The following is a 25,734-nucleotide window of genomic DNA, read 5'->3' as shown; positions in this document are numbered from 1 at the left end:
TGCCATCCACCGATATCCCCAGGTCCTTTTTGGCAGGGCTGTGCTCTATCCTTACATCTTCCAGCTTGTCTGTTGTGACTCTGTCAGGAATACACGGAATACAAAGTACAGGTACCTAGGAAACCTGCAGACTGAATTTAAATTTATCTCATGTTTTTAATGTGTTTGCAGTGCCGGATTGCTTCTGACTGCAGGGCTTTTTTTTTTTTTTGGGTTTTTTTTTTTTTTTTTTTTTTTTTTTGCTTTTTTCATTAGATATAAAACATCTAATTTAAAACATCTATTTTAGTATAAGTAATGCATGTTATGGCCCTCGCCTGCCAGTGTAGCCAGTAAATAAAAGACATTCCTTCAGGCAGTGAAGTAAGAATCTATACTAAGCGTTTTAAATTACCTGCTCAAGGTGCCTTTCTGACTTAGTTTATAAGGAACAACAGCAGATAAAATTATTGATGTTTAAGTTTCAGATATTTAAGTTAGGTGCTTTAAGATTGGTTTTCAACTCTTCAAATTTACCCAAATCTACCTTTAAATCTTTGCTTTTTGATTTGATATTAATGATTTGATTTGATATGATTATACAGTTCATCATTTACATCTGGTCACACTGTTTCAAAAAATTCAACAATGTAGTTATTCCCACCTAAATAGTTTAAACACTCTCACACACATTTGTATTATTTTAATCTCCTTTCAAGATGGGAAAATATCTCTGCTACACTGAGAGATTACTGATCAGGTAGAATGTTCAGATATTTTAAAAATCTCCATAAACATAAGGAATTATCTAATGTGGATATTCAAGATCAGCATTCCTTTGCAAAGGACAAAATCAGTCACCCAAGTTTTCAAATGTTTCTTTAAGTAGCTGAATTGCAGTATAATAACTATCTATGTATATATAATATATTTGTGACAATTTATTGCTCTTGCCTATGAAAAAAACCCTAAAATTATTTCAGTGCCATATCTGATGACATTACTGGTTATAAACTTGTGTTCAGTTCTCAAATATATCTCAGTAAACATGGTGTGAGGGCTTCTGATGTATGCTCTGTCTTACAGTTCCTCTATCATCTGTATTCAGTTCAGAGTCTTTCTCAGAGCTAGTGTTGAAAATCAGATGAGCCAAAGGATCAAGCCTAAGTATCATGCTTTGCAACTGTCCATGATAATGGAAAGAAAGGGTCACGTACTCACTAGCTCTTTTTTCAGAAAGAATTGTGAGAATTAAAAAAAAAAAAATATTACCAAATGCATCATCATATTATGGCTCTTAAGCAAAAAAACATCATGCAGGTTAGACACCTAATCTGAAATCAAAGCTAGCAACTTAGTCACCTAGTGCATTCTGTGATAAGAGATAAACACTTCAAAAAATTGAGTGCATAAGTCAAGACCCTAGATACAATAAGAGACCAGTAACAGTGCTCTAAATGATCCACCAAGCATTTAACATTCATTTCAATTTGTACAGGATATACTGAGAATAGAATCCTAACTTTGTTAACTATCATAAACAAGTTATGTTCAAAATCAGTCTCAAATATGATTTAGTTTTCTAAATACTATACCTGACAGACACTGGTAGCTTTGAAATTTAATTCATAAACTTTTAAATGTTACCATGTATGAACTTAGGTGTTATTCTGTAAAGAATTTACATTCCTCTTAAATAGTTTTAAATAAAGATACAATTTTTACAATAGCAGAAAACTATAAACTCACTCTACTTCGAAAAATTTTCTGGAGAATACAGTAAAAGCTCTTTAATTTATTGAAAACCAGAAACAATAAATGATCCAAAATGACTTTCTTGTTCTCTTTCCACAACTTTAAATGCAAATTTAGAAATATCTTCTGCTTCAAATGGTCTCCAGTAGGAAACTACACCTTTATTAAAGCCTTACACACAGAAACAATTCATTTTATTTTATCTTTTTTATTTGAAGCAAGGGAAGGAATAGAAAACTTACTATCATGTGTTCATGGTAATTCGTATGTTAGAAATATGATCAGGTTATAAGTTCTAATACATTAGACAAAACCACCTTTCTGATAATAAGATTTCTTGTAATATTTCACTATGTGACTTAATTATATGGATTTTTATCTGCTATATTTTCCATGTTCTGAATCCATTTTTTTTTGTAAAGAAGAATTTTGTCAATTTTTTAAGGGATTCATCCCATACGAACTTTCATAATAATATGTAAAACAACATAGCTTATAGGACAGCATATATAACCTCCCCAAGAAAAGACCTATTTAAGAAAGATGTACATATCCAATTTTAGGGAGAAAAACAAACAAACAAACAGAAAGCATATCTATTTCTTCTGGCTTCTTACTGAAAGACCTAATGAAATATTTTGAATTACTGGTGATTTTTCTAAGTTAAAAGATAAAGATATAGCTTTCAAGATGTCTGTAAATCTTTCATCCTTAAGAACTGTATGAATGAAAAGATACAGAATAAGTTTAATCTTGATAGCCATTAGTGAGAGAAAGAATGCTTGAATAAATACTCTTTTCATGCTCTCGCAACAGGAAAACCAGTTTTAAATGCAATAACAGATAACAAGAAAATACTAAATATACATACTTGAATCCCAGCTCCTTCTGGTACTGTGATTTTCCACACACAATTCAGATTGTTGTCATAAGGCTCGGGGTAACCAGGAGACAAAATGGTCCCCTTGCGCTTTGTTAAAATTCCACCACAGGGCACTGAAAAGAAATGAACAAGGCAAGAAAAGAAGTATGCAGCTTCAGAAGTGAGAAACGTTGTTAAAAAAAAAGCTTACACAGTATTCAGCTACTGAAAGCTTTTCTAAATTTATGCTACATTTAAAATTTTATGTTTGCTTCAGGAAAATAAAGTCTTGAATCTCAAAAATGTTCTTTTAGATGATAAAAAAAATATTAAGGAAAATTATGGTTCTGTCAGTTTTCAGGGTTGCAGAATCATTCATATTTTCTTGTCTTATTTATTTGACCTTTAAGAAAATGAAATCTACTGTACAATTTCCTAGCAATCTTACAAATATAAAGCATTATTGTTAATGTTTAAGAATGAAGTTTGAACACTTATACATTGCATTACTCTAAAGGATATAAATATGTCTTAAGAATAGTCTTAACATTGCTACTTTGTTTAAACAATTAATTTCACTAGTCCTGATGCATTGACAACTCTCAGCTACTATGACTTATGCAATTGCAGACTATGGTTCTGTCATATTAGTAAGAAGTAGCCAAATGCTTTTAAGACTTTTTTTCTCATCATATACCTTCACATGGATTAATAAAAGTGTTAAATATAATTACACACAATTACAGTTTCCCTTCTGAATATCTAACTTAATTGTATCTTGTCTAGATCATTACATGCTGTAAGAAGGACAAATAAAATTTCAGCTTAATCTAGATACAGATACACTACTGGTATTGAAAAAGCTGAAGGAAAAGATTGATGAGATGGTTCAACAAAACTGCTAGAAAATGATGTATCATTTCTATGCAACACTAGTAAGTTCTGAACTGATTTCATTAGATAAGAATATGAAGATTTAGAAAATAAATAGAAGAATGCTATTTGTCTAATACTGAATACTGTAATTACATTTTAGATGGCATAAAATTTATATAATCTGTTGGGAAGTATACGAATAAACTAAAGGTCACTGTTACTTAAAACGTTTGAATAATTGCTTGTAAAAAGATGAACAGGTAGAATAATTGATGTCTGCTATCTGTAAAGAAACAAACATTAACTAGATTTAAAAGCAATTTGATAGGTCATGTGTACTACTTCAGTTTTTAAATTGATTTAATTCAATGCAATTTTCATCTCATATATATATTATCACTTTTATTAACACAGAGGTCTTGAAACATAAGGTGACCTATAACCCTTTCTCAGTTCAACTTGCCTAGAGACAGATAGTTTCTCTTTTACAGACTAGATAAAGTATATAAATTGTGATCCACAATCAAAATAATTGTTTATATTATTTGTGCTATCGCAATATCTGAAAAGTGAATAGTTAAAGGATATAAACAGTACATTTCTACCAGTTCAACCATTATAACTGAGAATAAATGTAGTATAGATAGTTCAGTTTCTTACTGATATATGTAGGCAGCTCCAAAAGTAACACCTCTTATTTATTTCCATATATACTATAGATACAAAAAAGCACAATAACATTGTTTGATAGAATAAACTCTCAGCTACTAAATACTATTTTTCAACAGTCACTGACATTTGCTATGCAGTTCCACTAGCAATAAACAAGAGCATGCATGCTACATGTAAAAATCTGCACCAGTGGAAGTTACCCACAGTTTCACAGCTGCTATTGTGGCACCATTGCTGAAATTGACCACCTTGTACTAACATCCACTGTTTGGTCTCCATAAATGTTCAGCAAGCATTGTTGAATGCCAAGTGGGTACAATTTTTTCCACATGGAGACGTTTAATTATCAAAATTTTAATATTTTGAAGGATATATATATATTTTTTAATCATTCAGTCTCTATTAAGTAGCATCAGCTGATTAAGCACAGGCTATTTAATATCAACATAATTAAAAACTTTTCTTTATTTTCCTTTCCTTTACTCCTTAACGCTGAGGTCAGTTCAATAGTGTGGCAATAGCAGAGTACATTCATGAAACTGCTGAAATATCACAGCAAGTTTAGAGTAAAAAGAGTAATAGAATCTTGCCTTGAATGGAGAAGAAAGTGAATAAAAGTAGGCAGGAATAAAATACTGTGTGGATGGCAAAAAAAGAACACACTCAGCTAGAAATAATGGCCTACAATTTTGGAAGCAATTAGTTTTATAAAAAAAGTTTTACGAACTCACCAACACATGTAGGGAGTGAATCATTCCACTGTGCCAATGCATTTGGTACCGTATCACATCTAATTCCTGTTGACCCATGGAGGATATATCCTGGATTGCATTCAAACAGAACCAAGGACCCAACTGCAAATTCATTCCCAATTCTTTTTCCAAATCTTGGTTCAGGCACAGAGCTGCACTGTGTTGCACTTGTTCTTGGAACAGCTGCAAACACAAAAACAATTAGGGATACGAATTCCAGAATTGATGAAAGAATGCAGAACTTGAACCACAGATATTCAGAATAATTAGAGGCAACATAAAATTATTTGAAACTTAAGAATATTTGCTTAATCCCCAAATTGATCTTCACAACATTAATTACTTGACAGAGCCATTTTTTAGAAGAGCGTAGCACTGATATCCTTACCAAGATTAAAATCAATGTAATGAATCTATACTGAAACCTTTCTAAAATGGCACTGAACAGAGATACTATTGTGAAATATTCAGCCAATACAAAACCACATTTCTGCGTCAGGTTGATAATGTTTTTTTTTCTTTTTTTTAATGCTTATTTCTTCCTGTCAAATCAAGATTTAAATATAATGGAAGAATGAATTGCAATTACAAGCACTGATATTTTACAATTTCTGTGTTTGACCCATAAAAAGGAAAATCATGCATACCAAGAGAAAGAGCTTAAAAATAGCAAGATTACTGATTCAACTACAAGTAATATCATTTACTGTTATTCATATTTAAACTGAGAGATAAGCCAGTTTGAGCAGCCAGATCTATCTAGCATTAGTCAGATTAGTAAACATAGAAAGAGCTGCTATATATAACTGTCTTAAATTTGGAACCTATCTTACGCTTCTTAAATAATTAGTTTTTTAAATACAGATACAAGAACAGTCCTAAAACATTATTTAAACAGTCAGAAATAAAGAAACTTGTTAAATCATTAAAAGGCTATTACTTTCCTTTACATTTTTTCCCTGTTCCACTCTCTTGATATGCAATTTGTGGAAAAAATGAATAAACATGCATTTTTCCAGGATGTCTCACCTTGATAAACAAAATGAAATCCTTTAGCTGTTATTGGTCCAACTGAAGTAAATCTAACTGTGATTTGGTTACCTGAGCTCAGTGGAAGGGATTCACCTACTCAAACAAAGCAAATACAAAGCTATCATAACCACTTTTTACTAAAGAAGCATTCAAAATAATTATCAATAACTTTGCAGTTTAAAATAACACCCAAAATACAATTCTACTTCAGTAACTTTACTAAATATGTATGATTTCAACATCTTAAGTTGGCAGTATTATGTTGTTCTAAAAAAAGAGAGATTGAAAATTGTCTCAAGTACTATGAATATATGTATTTCCCTCATAAATAAAATAATACATATCTTTACACAACATACTTCTTTAAGACAAGTGTACAAGTGTATAAACTATACAGTTTCACTTTATTATAAATATATGTCTCATTCCCTTTTAAATGTCTAATATTCATTTTAAATTACTCACTGGATAAGAACAATAAAAGCACAAAGAAAGAAGCCCAAAAAACTCACTATAATAACCAAATATTACAAGAAAATAATATAAAAGAAAAGATCTTATTTGACTTCTGTTCCTTCATTACTTAAAACTGTTCTGAGTGATTTTTTCTTTCCAAATCCAGATTTCATATATTTCTCCAAATTGTATCTAAGACAACATGAGCTTTCTTTTATGTTTCTTTCACTTGCTCTATTTTTATAGGTTATATAAAATGAACAACAATTTAATGACAATCCTATTAAAAGATACCTGAATGAGATCCTGAGAGGGAAGATAACAAGGATGACTGCAGAGTTGGGCCATCGTATACTTCAACCACATCATGGAGTGATGTCTGGAAAAATACAAACTGGCCAAAAACCACTGCTCAAACAGAAAGGAGAAAAAAACAAGAAGCACCAACAGCCAAACATAAGGAACAGGAAAAGAAATAAGAGAGAGAACAAAATAAGCATTAATATATTGATATAAAAATGTTTTATTTGAAAATATACTTTGTTGATTTTCCTGACCAGTTAATCAAATATCATTGCGTACACAGTTATTTCTTGCACTATAAAAGCAGTAAAAAATATAATTCTGAATAAAAAAGAGACAGTGAAGATCTACGTATATTTTTCATATAATACATTTTTATAAATATTTTATTTCATAAAACATATTCATACATAATTGTTAGAAAATTTTAATAAAACACTTATTTCTACTCTTGAATACATTTTCAATTTTTTTTGCCTCCTCACCAAAATTATCAGTCCAATGTCCACCTTGATAATTCTAGGGAAATTGTTATATACCTTGTTTTATATTTTCATTTTGTTGATAAGCCCCTGAGTGTTTCACAGGCTGTGGAATGTTTCATTTTTCTTAGGAACATAAATATTCAGTGCATTTTTTACATTTGTAAACTAGATGAACAGCTAAATCAAAGTAAGAAATGTTTGGGAATTCATATGCTGAGTCAAAATCATATTTATTTTTTTAGTCATATTAGTTGAACAGCTGCATGCAAGAATGTTATTTTTGTTCTTAAGTTCAGCACATTCACATCAGCAGGTATTTGCCATTTCAACATATGTAAACAATGAAAAAGAAAAACGACCATACAACAGCATGAGTACCCTAGTACCTACAAAATATTCATATCTTAATTTTATTAACAATATTAGCAGTGGATGGAAAAGTGTCATAAGGATTATAAAGGATTTAAAATGTGGAAGTAAAAAATGTAGAATCAGTAATGGTTAAAGAGAAAAGAATCTGCTCTTGGTTCTGGTTCCTTATCCAAGTTAGGAATTTAGAGGTAAACATGGGCTATCAAATTATTATATTTTATATTTTATTGTAATACATGAAACTAGGCACTTACAGTTGGGTAAATGTATACATTCTAATAAAGCATAATAAAGTACATGAAAAAATATGCATCCTTCTAGTTGTCTTTTTTTTTTTTTCTTTTTTCTTTTTTCTCTTTCTCTTTTTTTCTTTTCCTCTTTCCCTTTCCCTTTCCTTCTCCTTCTCCTTTTCCTTTTTCTTTTTCTTTTTCACCTTTTTCTTTTTTTTTTATTTTCTTCTTATCTTTAAAACATTTCTATAATTAAATGTGCATACATTTTCTACATTGTTTCATTTCTACCTGCAGCCTTTGCTTATAACAGAGGTAGTTCATTGGACACTAGTAATATTTTATAATCATCTAGTCATTCAGCATAGTGTTTATGATACTGCTTCTCAGATGCATTAGTGATTAATGCTATAGTCCTTTTGAAAATCAGAATAATGAGAAAATTGTCTCATATCTATTTTAAACATGTTGTGATTTCTAATATTGTTTTACCAAGTGAAAAGCCAATGCTTGAGAATTTAAATATCTGTGACACCAGACAATTAGTGCTGCTCATACTCAGTGTATGACATTATGGCTGTACTGGGAAAAAGTGCATACTGTAATGACTTATCAGTTAGTAAGCTTTTACCTTTTATACTCCCATGAAGTTACATTACACTCAGCTTGGAATTTTTTATCTTAAGGAAATGATGCATATGTTAACTACAAAGAGAATGCCATTTTAGTCTCCACAAAGCAATCCACAAGTTAATTTAGCATATTAGCTCTTTAAAGAAAAAATTTCTGTGGTTCAAATTTAGGAAAGCAACAAGCATAATTAATTTTCTTCATGCAGCGAGATGAGCAGGAATGTCTGTCATAAATTGAATTTTCAATATATTAAATTGTTTAGAAAAGACGAACAGTTGCAAATTATGTTGATGTTGTTGAGTAAAAAAAAAAATAACTGTAAAGTTACAGAAATATATTATGGTAACGAATAGCTAATAATGAAACACCAGATGAAAATCATTGTAGAGAAGTATAACATATTGCATATTAAAATTGTTCTACTATATATTCAGAATGATGGACTTTAACTGAATATTAACTGTTGTTGGTGAGATCTGGAGGTTAAAAAAAATGATTCTGCTTCATAGTGCCATAAATAAATAAATAAAAGTACAAAAAGTATAGAGAAGGATGAAAAAATATGCAATGTATACCAAGAATCAACAAAATCATAAGATATATGGAGAAACTGAACATGGAGTGATTTTTGCTGTCATTTCCAGTATTAGAACTGGAAAGCACTAAGTGAAAAACATATGAAAACTTCTTTAAATCTCAGATGATGTTTATTTTTTACAGAATAAACATTTAAGCTGTGGACCTGCTTGCTAACATTTGTCACAAATACTAAACCTAAATTGGCCAAAATGCAATTATATAAACTAATGAAAGAACTCATAAGGAAGAGTTACTAAAACCAAACATGTCACACAGAATCACAGAATCACCCGGGTTGGAAGGGACCCCAAGGATCATGTAGTTCCAACCCCCCTGCCTAGCAGGGCCACCAACATACATACATGTCCTGAGCTTAAACTTTTTTATTTGAACTTCCACATTTATTGCTGTTTAGAGGACACTGTAGTAGGTAGTCCCTTGTTTTCTCACCCGGTATGGTGGAATTCTTATGCACCAAGTCCATGGCTTCATAATTTATAACTACTGAAAATGTAAAGTCTTGATTTAAGTACTTAAAATGATAGGATTGCAAAACACATTTAAGCAAATTGTGCCATTTTCCAGTACTCACATTGTTTTAATAGCTGTGCGTATTCCTCTGTATATTCCTAATTAATTTAGGTCTAAATTTTATTCAATATGGATTTAATTTTGCAATTTACAGCATTTTCATATGGTAACTGATATACTATCTCATACTTCATTATAATGGTTAAAGTTTGATAATGTCAGTTGATAATATTTGATAATACTTATGAATAGTGATCATAACAGTGACAGTGACAGATAGTGACAGTGACAGATACTTACAAATAGTTATTTCTAATGGAGGTATGCAAAAATATATCTGAAATTATTTCAGTTCTCTTAAACATAGCATTCGGATAATCTATAAACTGAAAAGATTACACCACAAAATGCAGCAACAAGATGTTTATACGACATTTTATAGTACTTAATTATGTATAAACACTGCAATTGCACATGTTGCAGGTAGAATAAATCACTCCATGTTTAACTACATTGTTGATGGCCTTGATTCTCTCAAATGGTAATAAAAATCTTGACACTCTGGTCTTAGTAAATGGCAATTCAGAAACATTAAAAATGGCAACCCATTGGAAACATTAAAATATTTTACATATTATATATATATAATTATGCTTTGAACTGTTTTCTCCTCCAGAAGTTTGAAATTCCTTCAATCATTTTTCTCTCAACAAGAAATTAACTTTTCAGATCTTTCAAATGAGACGATTATATACATTTTCAGAACTGTTAGAACCATGTAACTTTATAAAGAAATACAAACTGTTCCTTGCTGTATGTTTTAAATTATATTTCATTCCATAGCCCAAAGGAAACATTATTTTTCAGAAGTGTGCTTTCAGCCTTTTTTCCTCAATTCTTTCAGCTCTCTATTTATACTTCAACAGCTCAAATCTATTCTGAGAGGAACAGCAGGGGAGAAAGAAATACACATTCATTTCTCCAATAGTCCATAAATGAGCAAATTGAATGTAATAACTGAGAAAATAAACATTTTAAATGCATCCATATAATTGTTCCTATTTAAAAAAATCCACATTTTTTCTACCTTAAAAAAAATTCAGTGAATACTGCCAAATAACAAAGAAGTGACTGAGTTTTCATCTTCAAATAATTTTTCTTCTTATTTTTGTTTATAATATTTGTTTTCATTAGCCTGCAAGCCATGCATGAAATTATAGGTACATCATGGGTAAGAAATCAGCGCTATGCCATATACAAGAAAATGGCAGAAACTGAAAGGGAAGGTTATGATTAGGAAAGATTATGAAAGGAAAAAAAGCAACATGTACTTCTTCGGTATGCCATAAAATATAGGACCTACATGTTACCTTAGACTTTCATGGTACTTCTTTGTACTTAGAGTATTAATTTGATTAATTCTCACAAAACTTGACGTAAATATTTTCATTCTGTTTTACAGAGATGTACACAGAGAGAAGTACACAGTTGTACACAGAGTTGTATACAAAGAAGTTATGTGTTTTGCCCAACTAATATATATGTGGAGACAGTTATTCTACTTAAAAATTTCCAAACTGATGTTTTCTTAGTATGATTCCTTGTTCTTCCTCTTCAATACTCTTATGTTACAACAATACATTTTTTTTTTAATGAGGTAAAAACAAACAAACAGCAAAAGCATGTAATTTATCCTAAAATCTCATATCCTCTGATTAGCCACAAAATCCCACTAAGAAGTCATACAGTCAAGTGCCTCATAGAAAAGGTGATTTTTTCATTAAGGAAATTTTTCATCTTAAGGGAACTACAAGAACTCTGCTGCTAATAGAAATTTTTCAAAACAGATTTCAAAATAATAGTCTGGATTCTGCTGTGGCCAGCAGAAGATAATGGTTATTTGATATTTCTTATTTGTGCTGAAGGTGCAAAGTAAACTTGAGGAGGGAGGTGATTGTCCCCTTTTAATCAACTCTTGTGAGGCCCCATCTAGAGTACCACATCCAGGCCTGGGGCTCCCAATACAAGAAGGATGTGGAGCTCTTAAAGCGTGACCAGAAGAGGGTCACTAAGATGGATCAGAGGGCTGGAGCATCTCTCCTATGAGGAAAGCTTGAGGAACTGAAATTGTTTAGCTTGGAGAAGAGAGGGCTCCAGGGAGACCTCACTGCAACCTTCCAATATTTGAAAGGAACATATAAACAGGAGGGACAATGCTGTCTGTTTACAGGAATGGATAGTGATAGGAAAAGGGGAATGGTTTTAAACTGAGACAGGGGAGGTTTAGGATAGATATTAGGAGGAAGGTTTTCACACACAGGGTGGTGATGCACTGGAACAGGTTGCCCAGAGAGGTTATGGATGCCTCATCCCTGGAGGCATTCAAGGCAAAGCTGCATGGGGCTCTGGGCAACCTGGTCTGGTGTTTGGTGACCCTGCACGTAGCAGGGGGGTTAAACTCTTTGATCACTGTGGCCCTTTTCAACCAAGACCATTCTATGATTCTATGACATGTCTGCCACTATGTCACTCTATGACTGAATCTGCCACTTTTTATTTTGAGGAGCCGTGAATAGCTTGCCCATCACTTCAGTAGTTTTATTTTGAAAAGTATATAGAGAATTTGTTGTAATAATAAACTAATTATTAATAATTATTTTGGTTTATTGTCCTTGACACAAAAACATTTCTCTGTCTGCTTCATACACTTTGCACAGTGACATCTCAGATCTGGCCAGAATTTCTAAACTTCATCACAGATAACACTGCAAAAAGCAGTATTTATAAATGAAGCTCAGTTGGCTATGTGGAGAAAACTGCAGAAAGGACTTCCATACATTTTTAATGCTGAGCTCCTGAAGCTCAGTTTTTAGAATCCACTAAACATTATTCATGCTTTAAGATACTAGTATAAGATCCTTTGAAAATCCAGCAGTAAGAGAACTATGTTAAAAAGAGAAATGGAAACAGGGCAGTAGAGTTGAAAGAATGACGAGAAAAAGAGTGTCTATCAGATGCTGATTTTAGTCAACCAGCAAATACTTTTTTCCCATTCTTAATAATAAATGAACTACCTCAGTACTGCAGGATGCTTTTTAGGTACTTTAGAGAACTGAAAGAATGAATCATAAAACTGAAACATAATGCCGATAATTTAATAAATTTGCATGCTCAGTAAAATTGGGTTTCATTACCTTTCTGGGTTAAGGGATTTATCTTCTTAAAACATTTTTAACCTTTCTATGAAACATTCTGTGAAACAGTCAGTTTTTCTATATGTATGCCTAATTCTTGTAGATACATATTGGAGAAAGAAGATTTATTCCTTAAAATATAGTTTTACCATTAAAGGAAAAAAATACATATTTTCCAAAATCTACCAGTAATTACAGACCACATTTATTTTTTGTAAATTTATTGATTTTGAAGTCATTCTGTTTTTGGGATGGAAAGATGGAATGATTTGCTTTTTCTAAAATACATGGCACAAATTGGATTACTTTTACTTTCTCCAGAAATTAATATCTTCAGCATACAATCTGGCATGCAAGAATTTGAAGCAGTCTTCATGATTTTTTACTTCACTTTACTGACAAGTAACCATCATTTTGACAGGGCACTCCTATCAGCAGTCCCTCAGACTTTGAAATGATTACTTGTATGGAAAGAGGATAGGAAATAGAAAGGTTCATGTGTATGGCAGCTTCTTTTTTATTTTTTTAATATTTCAAATTGCCTTATATCATAGAATGGCCTGGGTTGAAAAGGACCACAGTGATCACAGAGCTTCAACCCCCCCTGCTACATGCAGGGTTGCCAAACACCAGACCAGGTTGCCCAGAGCCCCATGCAGCTTTGCCTTGAATGCCTCCAGGGATGGGGCATCCATAACCTCTCTGGGCAACCTGTTCCAGTGCGTCACCACACACTGTGTGAAAACCTTCCTTCTAATATCTATCCTAAACCTCTCCTGTCTCAGTTTAAAACCATTCCCCTTTTCCTATCACTATCCACTCCTGTAAACAGACAGCATTGTCCCTCCTGTTTATATGTTCCTTTCAAATATTGGAAGGCTGCAGTGAGGTCTCCCTGGAGCCCTCTCTTCTCCAAGCTAAACAGTTTCAGTTCCTCAAGCTTTCCTCATAGGAGAGATGCTTCAGCCCTCTGATCATCTTAGTGACCCTCTTCTGGTCACGCTTTAAGAGCTCCACATCCTTCTTGTATTGGGAGCCCCAGGCCTGGATGTGGTACTCTAGATGGGGCCTCACAAGAGTTGATTAAAAGGGGACAATCACCTCCCTCTCCCTGCTGGCCACCCCTTTTTTAATGCAGCCCAGAACACAGTTGGCCCTCTGGTCTGCAAGCTCACACTGCTGGCTCACGTCCAGCTTATCATCCACCTGGATCCCCAAGTCCTTCTCCGCAGGGCTGCTCTCAAGGAGATCTTCCTCCAGTCTTTATAAATACCTGGGACTGCCCTAGCCCAAGTGCAGCACCCTGCACTTAGACTTATTTAACTTCATTTGGTTTTCATGGGCTCACTTCTTCAGCCTGTCCCGGTCCCTCTGGATGGCTTCCCTTCCTTCCAATGTATGGACTGCACCACTCAGCTTGGTGTCATCCGCAAGCTTGCTGACTGTGCACTCAATGCCATTATCTATGCTGTTGATGAAGATGTTGAATAGCACTGGTACCAAGACCAATCCCTGAGAGTCACCGCTTGTAACTGGCCTACATACTTACTGAGAACTTATGGCCTGTATATGTTATATATGTTACATATATATTTGTTTATATATATATATATATCTAACATATATACATATATATGTTATAACATATATAACATATGTTATATGGTCTGTACCTACCATTCAACAGTATATTGCTTGGTTGAAGATATTAAGGCAAGACATATCTATCCACTTTAATTTAAGATGAAGAATAAAATTCAGCACATTTTTTAAAATGTCATTCCATACATGTCTGTCAGATTTCTTAAGTGAGAATAAGGTGCTGGGTTCAAGTTATTAAAAGCAAATCTTTATAATGTATTTGTAATGTATTATAATAAATACCATTTGGTTGTTATTCCCTCTTGATGTGAAGCTGTCACTTGGGATATTCTGCTACTCATGACCTGCCCTCACCTTTTTTTCTTTTCTAATGTAAATTGAGTTTGAAATCAAATGACTGAAATAATTCTAGCGTGACACAGCTTTTAAGTCATCTAATGAATCTGGATGCAGTGAATTGCATGAAAAACACATGTTGTCAGCAGTATTTGCTCTTTGTGTGTTTTTTTTTACTGGCAGACTGTAGGCATACCTTCCAGAATTTTAAAAAAATAAACAACAAAAAAAAAACCTCTCTATATAAATATATATATACACACTCTTTCAAGGATCATTTCTTAAATCAAATAAAAAAATGAACTATTTTTTTTCTCCATCTTTGTCACTTATTTATAAAAATAAGGGCTATATAATTACACAGAAATTCTAGAGAAGAAGCAAGAAAAAGCTGAAAATGGTATCACTGTAATGTTGTAAAGATGTCCGTGGACACAATTATAGCCAGCTTTACACAGGATCAGAAGAGAATACCTGATTTAACTTCCCTGTTTACAGTAAGGCAGGAAACTGACAAGAAAACTTATCCCAAAATGTTGTGTTTATCAGTGAAGTGCCACTCCTCTAATGCTATATCTTCCTTTAAACCTAAAGCAATATTGCCTCCTTATAAATTAGACTTTTTTTTTTCCCCTAAGCATATATATTGCTTTAATTCCTTTGTAGTTTAAAAAAAAAAAAAAAAAGCTCTGGTTTGCTTCTTATATTTTTCAGTGGCTATGGAGAGCAGATACCTAATTTCCTGATAGCATAGCATATAAACTACACTTTTATACCTTACTGTTTATGTTCAATTTATCTTTTTGCTTTGGCAGAAAGAAAATCCATCTGCTGAAGCAAAATGATATAAAATCCATTTTACTGTCCATAATATTAATTTAAAATGGCAGTATAGAACACACTATTATGTTAGCAGAGCATAAACAGTAATTCATATACATCAGGAAAACAAAATAAAATCTTAAATGCATGCATCTTAATTGTAAGCCATGCTGGATTCCAGCACTGAATTAATGATCATTACAACATTTTAAACATATCGTTGGAAAAGTGTTAAAGATGAGTCTTCCACATTTACAAAAGATTGCCCGTGGCACTGTGTGTTTTTGCGAATCATTTATCTTTTAGCTTAAACCAGTGATGGCATGAAATATATGAAATGCAATTCTGCATGACAGAATAATGAAACACTGAAAAAAAGTCCAGTGACCAATGACTTTCCCACAGAATTTTGGGCAGCAGAACCTGAAAAGGTGCACATGAAATAGATTTTCCGTTCACACCATTAAAAATAATCCAGTCCTATGAGCTTCCTCCTGCACATTTAAACTATTCCATCATTAGTGTATTTTCCTATATTAACCTGGTTTAACTGTTTTGAAATTGTAATCTATCCTAAGAAATGACATAGTTTATTGAATGCAGAAGTATTTCCTCAAGAGATTTGATTCAGAAAATTTTGAATGCTATATTTCACTCTGAAAACCAGCACAATAGAGAAGATTATGAAAGAAAAGTTTTTGCTACTTTCTTTAAGTAAATTTCTTAAAATTATTTTATGTCAGCAGCTTTACTCAAGTACTCCTTCAGTCTCTCAAAAATTTGTTTTGATTTATACTTGCTATGCCATATTCACTAACAAATCTACATGTCATTCATGGTGGATTCATGGTGAAATCTAGTGTCTCAAACCACAAAGCACTTGTAGAGTATTTCTTGGGGAGCATCTTGGCATCTTGTCAGAGTGAGCTCTACACCGTCCACATCAAAGCAGTGTAAGTGAATGTAAGCTGCTTTTTTAATCAAGACCTGAAATAATAATTTCTTAATACTGTTCCTAACATCCTTACTGTGGAAAGAAAATTAGTATTTGCAAATTATTCCAAGTAAGTATGCAGAAGTCTATACAAGGATTTAAGTAAGTGTGTGGGTTCCTTCCCTGCTCCAATCCTTCTCTCCCTCCACCTCCACTTCCATGTGTTATTTTGGGAAATGTGTCTTCAATTCCAGTTACTTATCCTTTGCTTGTAGAAGTCAAAAAACTACATTTCTATCCAGAACATCAAAAATACAAAGTACATTTCAACCAAATCCTTCATAACAGTAATTGCAAGTCTTTGCATATTGTCATCTGTGTCATTAAATATCTAATAAGCATTAGTTTTGCTGGAAAACAGAAGATAAAATCATTCCAGTCTGTCTTAAACAGATAAGTTAGGTCAAAAGTGTAAGCTTAACAATTCAAAACTTATCAAGAACTGTGCAAGTAAGTATATATATATTTTTGAACACTATAGAGGAATAGAGATCCCCACGTTTGGAGACATTACTTTTAAAAGCCCGTTTATTTTGTAGTAGCCTATGCACCTCCACCTTAAAACTAAGAACAAATTAATTGAATTTTAACAGAGTTAAGTAAGCGCAAGTACAGCAGATGGAGTACACAGCACTTTAAATACTGCCTTTAATTTGGATAAAATGTTTGCAAAGTCAACATGAAAGAAGATTTATAAATATTCATTTCCATCCACAAGCATTTATTATTTGGTGAAACTGAAAGAGAAACTTCAGGTCAGAATAAAGTCTTACATATTGAAGCATAAACGTGAAGCATAGTTATTCACGTAACAAATGGTTATGTGACACACTGTCTACCAAGGAGTCCAAATGATAAGCTATCAGTAGTCATCAAAGGCATCTTCTAACAATGAAGTGAGATAAAATCATTCATAAGGGAAGATTAAACAGTAAAAAGATTGTTCTTTTTGAAGAATAGAAGGTATCTTTAAAAGACTCATCACAAAACAATGTTAGGGATGGGAGTGAAGTTTTGATGGAGGATGTGGGTATGTATGAAAAAGAGAAATAGACATTCTGGTCTAAGTTGGTTCTTATGAAAGACTGTGCATTGACTTGTCATTCAGAGAAGCCCAGCATGATAAGAATTATCACACATTTAGGACAAATATTCCCTCTTTCACCTCATGTGGACTTTCTAAAGATAATCTTAAGTACAATTATGTTGAGAAATCAGTGCGCTATAAAAATATCAGATAAAAAGTATAAATAGAAATACTAGTTTAAAATAGTTTTTTCTAATCACACAATTCATTGAAAAGTGTTGAAAATATTCAAGTGAGAAAAAAAAAAAAAAAAAAAGAATGAGATTATATCTACTTACCAAATTCCTTAGGAACAGTGATAGAGTAAACACAGTTGTGACCAACACTGTAATTCTTGGGGTAGTTTGGTGATAATACAGTCCCTTCAGAGCCTGTTGACCGACTTCCACAAGGTGCTAAAAATTGAAGATAAGTGGTTTTGAATAATATAATATTAGGAAATAATCAGCTAAAGTGATTTGCTATATGTTGATATGTGGTGTAAGAGCAAATTTTATTATTCTTCAATGTTAGATTACATTCTGTATCATGTGAAACGCTCAACTTTCTCATATATCAAAAGAGAATTGATTGCACTCTGCTTTTTGCCAAGTCAATTACTGTTTTTCTTTAACATATATCAACCATCTTAATAAAATGTTCTTTTCTGTTATTGTTTTTTTGTTTTGTTTTGTTTTTTTGGTAGCATGTTGTGATCTATTTTATTGGAAGCATGCTATTATTTGTGGTGTACAAAACTGTTATTCATTTATACGATGCTTTATTCTCTAGACATAGGTTATTCATCCTTTCAGCACACTAGTAAACGATTATACCTGCCAATAAGGCACATGATTCAAAATGATGTATAAAACTGCTCAAAGAGGAACACCATGACTGAACACTATGTGTCACTTATTTATATCTCAATTACTTAGAAAATGATATAAATAGATATATGATTATAAGGAACCACTTTACCATACATATTTATTTACTGTACTACCAGTAACTATAGTAATTGATAAAATCACAGATCATAGCAATACAATTTACTACAACAATGTATTTTTCCAAGGCTGACAAAAATTAGCATTTGGTTTTGGTCAGAATAGTCAAGCAAGAGTGATTTTTCTTCTTTTCCTATATCAGATATCTGTGCAACAGTAGTGTTCGTGTTTTCCTATGGATATGACCCACTTCTTATATACAGCAGACAGATCTATTTTAAAGACTATGACAACTGTTCAGAATATTTCTTCTAACCATTTTTATGAGTTTAATGGTTACATATGCATCAAGAAATACATATTTCTTCTGTTAAGAATTGAGTTTCTAAAATAACTACTATTCAGTGTTTCATGCTAAACATAAATAATTATATTATTGTGGTACGATCTCAAAATATTATCTTATGATTTTTATTAAATGAGAAAAAAGTTATTTCTCTTGCTGTTATCTCAGATTTTATCTCATTAGTTGTAATACTAAATACAAGGTACATAGAAATTATGAATTATTTACTACCTTTAGTTAATGCACGCAAAATTCATAGCAGAGTATACCATGAAAAGAACACCTTTCAATTCTATCATTTTGAGGCCCTAAATCTTTGAGAATGGATTTCAATAAATTGCACTAACATGCAAGCTAGCCGACTTACACAGAAAGTACTATGACAACCAAACATGAAATATTGTTTTTAACAGCTAAAATAATTATCTCAGTATCTTAATACATACTTGTGAAATATGAGAAATTCATGCTTCCTTTTGAAAACAATTTGGATAATATAAATATTGGTAATGTTTGCCTAGAGGTAGTAGAGTCTCGGCTGAACTTCTCATCCAAGGAACTGTTTACCTTGAGCTATTTGAAAAACACAAAGTAGATACTCTTCACAAGCTGAATCTCCTAAGTATTTTTGATGAAAACTGATCTGTTTATCAGCTTATAAGTATTCAAAATTTTCTGTTCCGCATTTTGGATGAAACAGAGGTAAATAAGGAAGAGCATTATAAACAGAGATTTAAACTAGAGAAAACATGATTGTAATAATTTCTTTCCTTCCTGTCCATGAATTGGACAAATGAGCTACTGCAAGACTAATAATACGGCCCTACTCAGCACTCATATTGTTATTACATTTCATTAATCAATAAAGGAATATGCAAATTCAAGGTAAAATTATGATCAAGTAAATTTCATTCCTAATTTTTATTAAAATTTGAATAGCACACAGCAATACTCAATATTTTGTTAATAGCTATATATTCCATTCCCGAATTGAGAAGACTTACTTATATACTCCATGTTCTTTATATTCCTATTCTTCTCTATTCCTTCACTTTATGCAGTGAAAGATAGTGTTTGTTATTTTAGAAAAGTAATAGTATAAATGAATAAATAAGCAAATTCCCCAAACCCTTCTTCTGAAAAACATGCATTTTTTTCCACAAATATATTTCAGCTGCATTATTTTTCAAATGCATAAAAATCAGATTTATTGCAACTTTACCATATTTTTATCAACTTCAATAGTTGTTTTACACAGAAAAAAAATTTGATATTAACATTTGTGTATCTAAAATTATGAGTGACTTGAGTTCTATCTTTAATAAATAACATATGATACTAATATGCAGTATGATAATACTGAAAGCATACTGTAGAATCAAAGTTACATCACTAGGATATCATACTTTATAAATAGAGGGAAAAAAAAAAAACAAATTAAATTTGTGTCAAACAAATAAATAATGTCAGTACACTTCAAAAATGTTATTGATTTTCTCCAATGAAATTATTATTCAAGTGTACAGATTTAGCCATAATTTTTCACAAAATTGGAAGGGTAGAATTTTCACTACTGGTATGAAAAATAAATATAAAAACACAAAACAACTTCCTTGGCAACTACACACATGATTGTAAAAGATTAAGAACAGATATTTTATCAAATTTTTTAAAAACTTATACAACCTTCAAAATTCTATGTTCTTATTAATAATAAACACTGATTAAAGAGACTTCTAAAGATAAAGTTGAAGAAAGTTTAATTTAGTTTTTATAATTGATATTAAAATATTTATTTGGTAGTCTCATTTTTATAAACAGTGATCTTTGAGATCATTTACCTTTTATGAGGTAAATGATTAATGATGTTTAATGAACACAGGTTTAATTATTTGTCAACTGAACAGTAGAGTTACAAATGGCATGTTTTTGTTACAAAAGATACTGAGCTGAGCTGTCCAAGAACATTGGCTTGACAAGCATGTAGGTCACACCAAAATGCCTCCTGCTTATTTCCATGGAAACTACAACAGATACAAAGAGCATAATAACACTATTTGATAGAGAAAATTCTGAGCTACAAAAAACTATTTTTCAACATAATCATCACTGTAAGCTAAGCATTTTTGCCAGCAGTGAACAAGAGCCAGGCATGTTTCCTGAAATCTGACAAAGCTGGTGCCCTGACTATCCCTGTGGAGCCTGTTCCAGTGTCTGATCACCCTCTTGGTGAAAAGCCTTTTCCTAACAACCAACTCCCCTGACATAGCTCCATGCCATTCCCTTGGGTCCTGTCTCTGTCATCAGAGAGCAGAAATCAGTGCTGCCCATCCGCTCACTGTGAGGAGCTGTGTTCTCCCATGAGGCCTTCCCTCAGTCTCCTCCTCTTGAGACTGAACAAACGGAGAGACTTTCACAGCTCCTCATACATCTTTCCCTCTAGACCATTTACCATCTTCATAGCTCTCCTTTGGATTCTTAACAGCTTTACATTCTTATATTTTGGTGCCTAAAACTGCACACAATGCATGAAGTTAGGCTGCAACAGCACAGAGCAGAGTGAGACAATCCTTTCCCTTTACAAGCTAGAAATACTGTGCTTGATACACCTCAGGGTATGACTGGTGCAGTTGACTACCAGGGCTGACTCATGCTGAACTTGCCATTAGTCAGAATCCACAGACCATTTTCTGCAGGGCTGCTCTCCAGATTCTTGTCTCCCAGTCCCTACATAAATCCAGAGTCACCTCATCCCAGGTGCAGAATCTGGCCCCTTGTTATAGTTAAACTTCATACAGTGGATGCTTACCCAGACCTGTAATCTGCCCAGATTTCTCTGCAAGGCCTCTTTGCCCTTCAGAGACTTGTCAGATGCTCCCTTTTAGCGTCACCCACAAACTTACATAGTATATTTTCGAGTCTTGTAACCACTTCCCTAACACTTTACTTGCCTACCTGTCCCTTCTGAAGGACCTATAAATCAGTTCTAACAGACTACTCACAGGACTCTTCCTACCAACTTTTGATTATGCTGAACTATTTACTATGCTGTCTTTCATTTTTTGTGTTTGTTGAATTTATTGTAATGATATGTTGTCTTATAAAATAATGCTTCCTGAAGCCCTTGAAAAAGCCTTATCATAACAACAGTGAAGTATTACCCACATACCTAAATTGGTAAGTATTTTTGTTGGGAAGATTTCCCATCTTGATCATTAGTATTCAGACCTGTTTGTATATCAAAGAACAAAATTCTACAATTAAAAAAAATAATAATTAAAATGCTTTTCAAGTCAATTATCTATAGCACAGCTTTGGCATAATATCTGTGGAACTTCTGGAGGGAAACAAAAAATCTCTTTAAAACTTTCTTTTTTGGAAAGATTATAGCTTTTGTATCATTTACTCATCTGTCCATTCTGTTCATATCTAAATAGTATTTAATTAAGAATATAATTTAGGGAAGAATCACTTCTATTTGCTATGAAAATTGTGATTTCTGGTTCAAAAAGCCAAGTTTTTTGCTATAAAATTCAGCAGAGGTTTCACAGAGAATACAGTTTGTTATACAACTTTAGTAAACAAGGACATATTTAAAATATATTTGCATTAAGAAGAAGAAAAAAACAACAGTGAGTACAAAAGTTCAAAATATTTGTGCTTTCTTAAAACTCAGTGACTTCATGAGCACACAAAATCAAAATGCTGCTTATTGCTAGAGAGCTGGTAAGAGATATCATCTCCTGAATCTTATTTTGATAATAAGACTCACTATTCATGAGTGAGTACATGAAGTACATGAGTACATATCACATCATAAAGGATGTAGAAGAAGGATGAGGAGGAAAGAGGGGATAATCTGCCGGTAATTATTCTATTACTCTTTCACAGAAAATGCTTGATGTTTCTTGCTCTAGGTCACCAATCTGCAAATCTCTTCACCCAAAAGAGTACACTGGTACTACCACTGAATGACAGTTACAATGATAGTTTTTTCTTGATTTATCTAAGGATATTATTATAATGAAAACTTGTAATTCCTTAGGTTGAAAACTGGCTCAGAGGCTGTTACTGCACAACATATTGAGTGCGTGTGCATATCAGCAATTTAAAGAAACTACAGTTACAGTTCTAACAAAATCTAATTTTAAATTTGAGATTTAACAACTAATTATAAATTAACTAAAATCACACTAATCTGTTCCATCTCAGATTTCTTTGCCATCACTACAATTTTATCTGCAATGCAGATTTTTACGTTAATTTCAAGCAGGTAGACTCCTGTATTTTTCAGAGCCCACTACTTAAATGATTCTCCCTTTCATTTTTCAGCTGGATTCATGGGCAATTAAATTTACCACTGGACTCATATCTAGAAAAAAAAAAATATCAGACTCATATAATAAACTGTTCTTGGGAGACAAAAGAGAAACAAGTCAGTTGCAAGAATAAAATGTTGTTGTCCACTCAAGCCAATACTGACTCTAATAAATATAGTTTGGTATTTAAAAAGGAATTATATATATTAAAATGCAAAAAGTCAGAACATCCATCTCAATTCAACAACTTAAATACCTGTGTTAATTCAAGTTTAACAAAGGGTTATTCTCAAAGCAGTGCAAATTAAATACGACAATTCAATAATGCAGATAATTGAAAAAGAAAAATAGTGGAACACACATCACCTAAGCAAACAATATCAGCAAAGTATCATTTCTTTTAGATATGTATGTATAAAGCAATAAAGTTACAAAAAATAAAACAAATTTCCCCAGAGGATGTCTTATCCAACCCTATAGCATTTGGGATAAGCATGCACCTCTCTCAAATGCCATGATAAACATCTTTAAGATTATTGTAGATATAGTAGAGAGATATATATGATACATAGATAGATATGTAGAGGCCACAGATTGAAATTTCTTAATGGCTTCTAACACATAACTGCCTAGTCACCTAAGCCATCTCTATGACTAGTGCATTGGAAAGAAACATACACTTATTCCCACTCAAAAGAGCGATAGTTTTCAGTTAATAACCAAAATGTCAAAGAGCATGAAGAGGTATCAGACTAAAAAAGAGTTATTGTATTTTACTTTTTTTTTTTTATGATAAGACTGACTATTTTCATAAGGGATGTAGAAGAGAATGAGGAAGCAAGAGGAGACAATCTGCCTGTAACGACTACATTACTCTTTGACAAAGAAGACATCAACTTTCTTATCTTACAACCAGACAATACATTATATTATGCTTCCCTAAATTTTTTCTTTGGGGAACTCTGTCAAATTTTTAACAATTCAATGATACTGCAGCATCTCCTGTTAGTTTAATCCATATTCTCACTGTTTTCCCATTAAACTCTACAGTCCTCTTCAGAGGTTACACTGAGTTGTCTGAAACAAGTTTCATCATGTGTCTCCTAATTCTATTCTTTATTATAATCTCTACCAATTTTCACTATGGAAATTATCCTTAAGATCAACATTCGTACTTCAAATACTTCACACCTAGGCTCTTTCAGAGCTTCACAGAAAATACTAGCCAATACTAACATTTTGCTGAGTTTCAATTTATTGTTTTATTTCAAGGTATCTGTTGTACCCATTTGCAGGCGTTTCCTTAAAGACAAAGGAGTTATTCTAACTCAGGACCTCACTGGTTTCCTCAGCAAGGTAACGTGGTATAGCATAGAATAACATAGTATAGCATAACTATTTACTCAGTTTTTTGTCAATTGCATCATCTTTGAACACATTTTTGGTCCTGATATTTTACTGACACTTAAATAATTTCCATACTTTTCTCATATTTTAAAAAGTACATCAGTGGTTACATTCGGTTTGCTCCTTCAGTAGTGTATGACTCCTTCTTTGCTTTCTGGCTCAAAGCTTGCTTTCTGAGGTATTTCTTGTGATAAGACTAGGAGATGAGAGATGGGTGTTGCTGTGTGGCAATCAACATCACTGTGTGGACAATTTTGCATTTGAAAGCATTTCTTTGGAGCTGTTTACCTTCAGAAGATAGTGCTCAGGTCTGTTTACTGCCAGAAGATCTAGCCTGTGACCAAATAACTCCTGTTTGCTATGGGAGAGTGGGGGATGATGCCACAGCATCCTGTGAAGGCAAGATACAAGTTGGTGCCTCCCTGCTCCCTCTTACCTGTTGGCAAGGCCAGAAACATAGGAGCAAAGGAGTTTCTGCTAAGATCCCAAAGCCAGAATCTGCCACTCCAAGGAGAGCTGACTCAACCACTCTGAATTTGAGCTGTCACTCCAAAGAGAGCTGACTCGACCACTTTGCAACCATTGAAAAGGGGCCATCATTGCTATGGTCACTGTCATTGTCGTCAGAACAATTCTGCCCGAAGACCCACCACTACTGAAGATCAATGACTGAACTATGAACCACGCTGGATCCATGGTGGTGACTATCTCCCTCTTTCTGCCTACAAAGACTCCTTGCTTCTTCTTTCCTATCTTTTCTATCGCTCTCCTTCCTTTCTCCATAATTCCCCATAATTCATAATAGTGTCCGTCCCCCCCTTCCCCATCTCCCTAACTAAGGTCTGTAAAACTGGTCAGACCAACATTTGAACTGTTGTTTCTTAATCTCACGCCGGGTATGCAGATATTAAAAGAACCTCCTCTCCCTCTTATAAGCTGGAGCGAGACAAGTAGTTATTACTGAAAACCCTGCTGCACACACATTTCTACTATCATCATTTAAAGATGATTCCCTTTTTCTGGAATAGATATCTTAACTTCTGTTGTATTCCTTTGTCTTTGCTGTTTCAATGTGCTTAGGTTTCTCTTTTCAGAGTTTGCTACAGATTGGTGAAGCTCTAAAATGATTTTTCTAATTGACTCCTATGTCACCATTAAGTAGTGCTTTGCTGTTGTCTTCA

The 25,734-nt window shown here is 32.8% G+C and overlaps 1 protein-coding gene across 5 annotated transcripts in view; it reads right to left on the bottom strand.

Moving 5' to 3' along the window:
- CSMD3 (CUB and Sushi multiple domains 3) overlaps positions 1-25,734 on the bottom strand; it is a 528,421-nt gene that overhangs the window by 105,191 nt on the left and 397,496 nt on the right. For 3 of the 5 annotated variants that reach the window (XM_048939546.1, XM_048939548.1, XM_048939550.1), the window contains 5 exons: positions 17,831-17,947; positions 6,679-6,792; positions 5,926-6,024; positions 4,876-5,079; positions 2,606-2,730 (listed from right to left, as the gene is read on the bottom strand). In XM_048939546.1, the coding sequence (XP_048795503.1) occupies positions 2,606-2,730; positions 4,876-5,079; positions 5,926-6,024; positions 6,679-6,792; positions 17,831-17,947 (659 nt within the window). The remainder of the gene's footprint in view (positions 1-2,605; positions 2,731-4,875; positions 5,080-5,925; positions 6,025-6,678; positions 6,793-17,830; positions 17,948-25,734) is intronic. The other 2 variants (XM_048939547.1, XM_048939549.1) reach the window with 1 other exon arrangement.

The sequence above is a fragment of the Lagopus muta genome, chromosome 3 (genome assembly GCF_023343835.1).
Source record: "Lagopus muta isolate bLagMut1 chromosome 3, bLagMut1 primary, whole genome shotgun sequence".
Lineage (NCBI taxonomy): Eukaryota > Metazoa > Chordata > Aves > Galliformes > Phasianidae > Lagopus > Lagopus muta.
The sequence above is the reverse complement of the archived record's forward strand: the minus strand, read 5'-3'. Positions and strand labels throughout refer to the sequence as shown.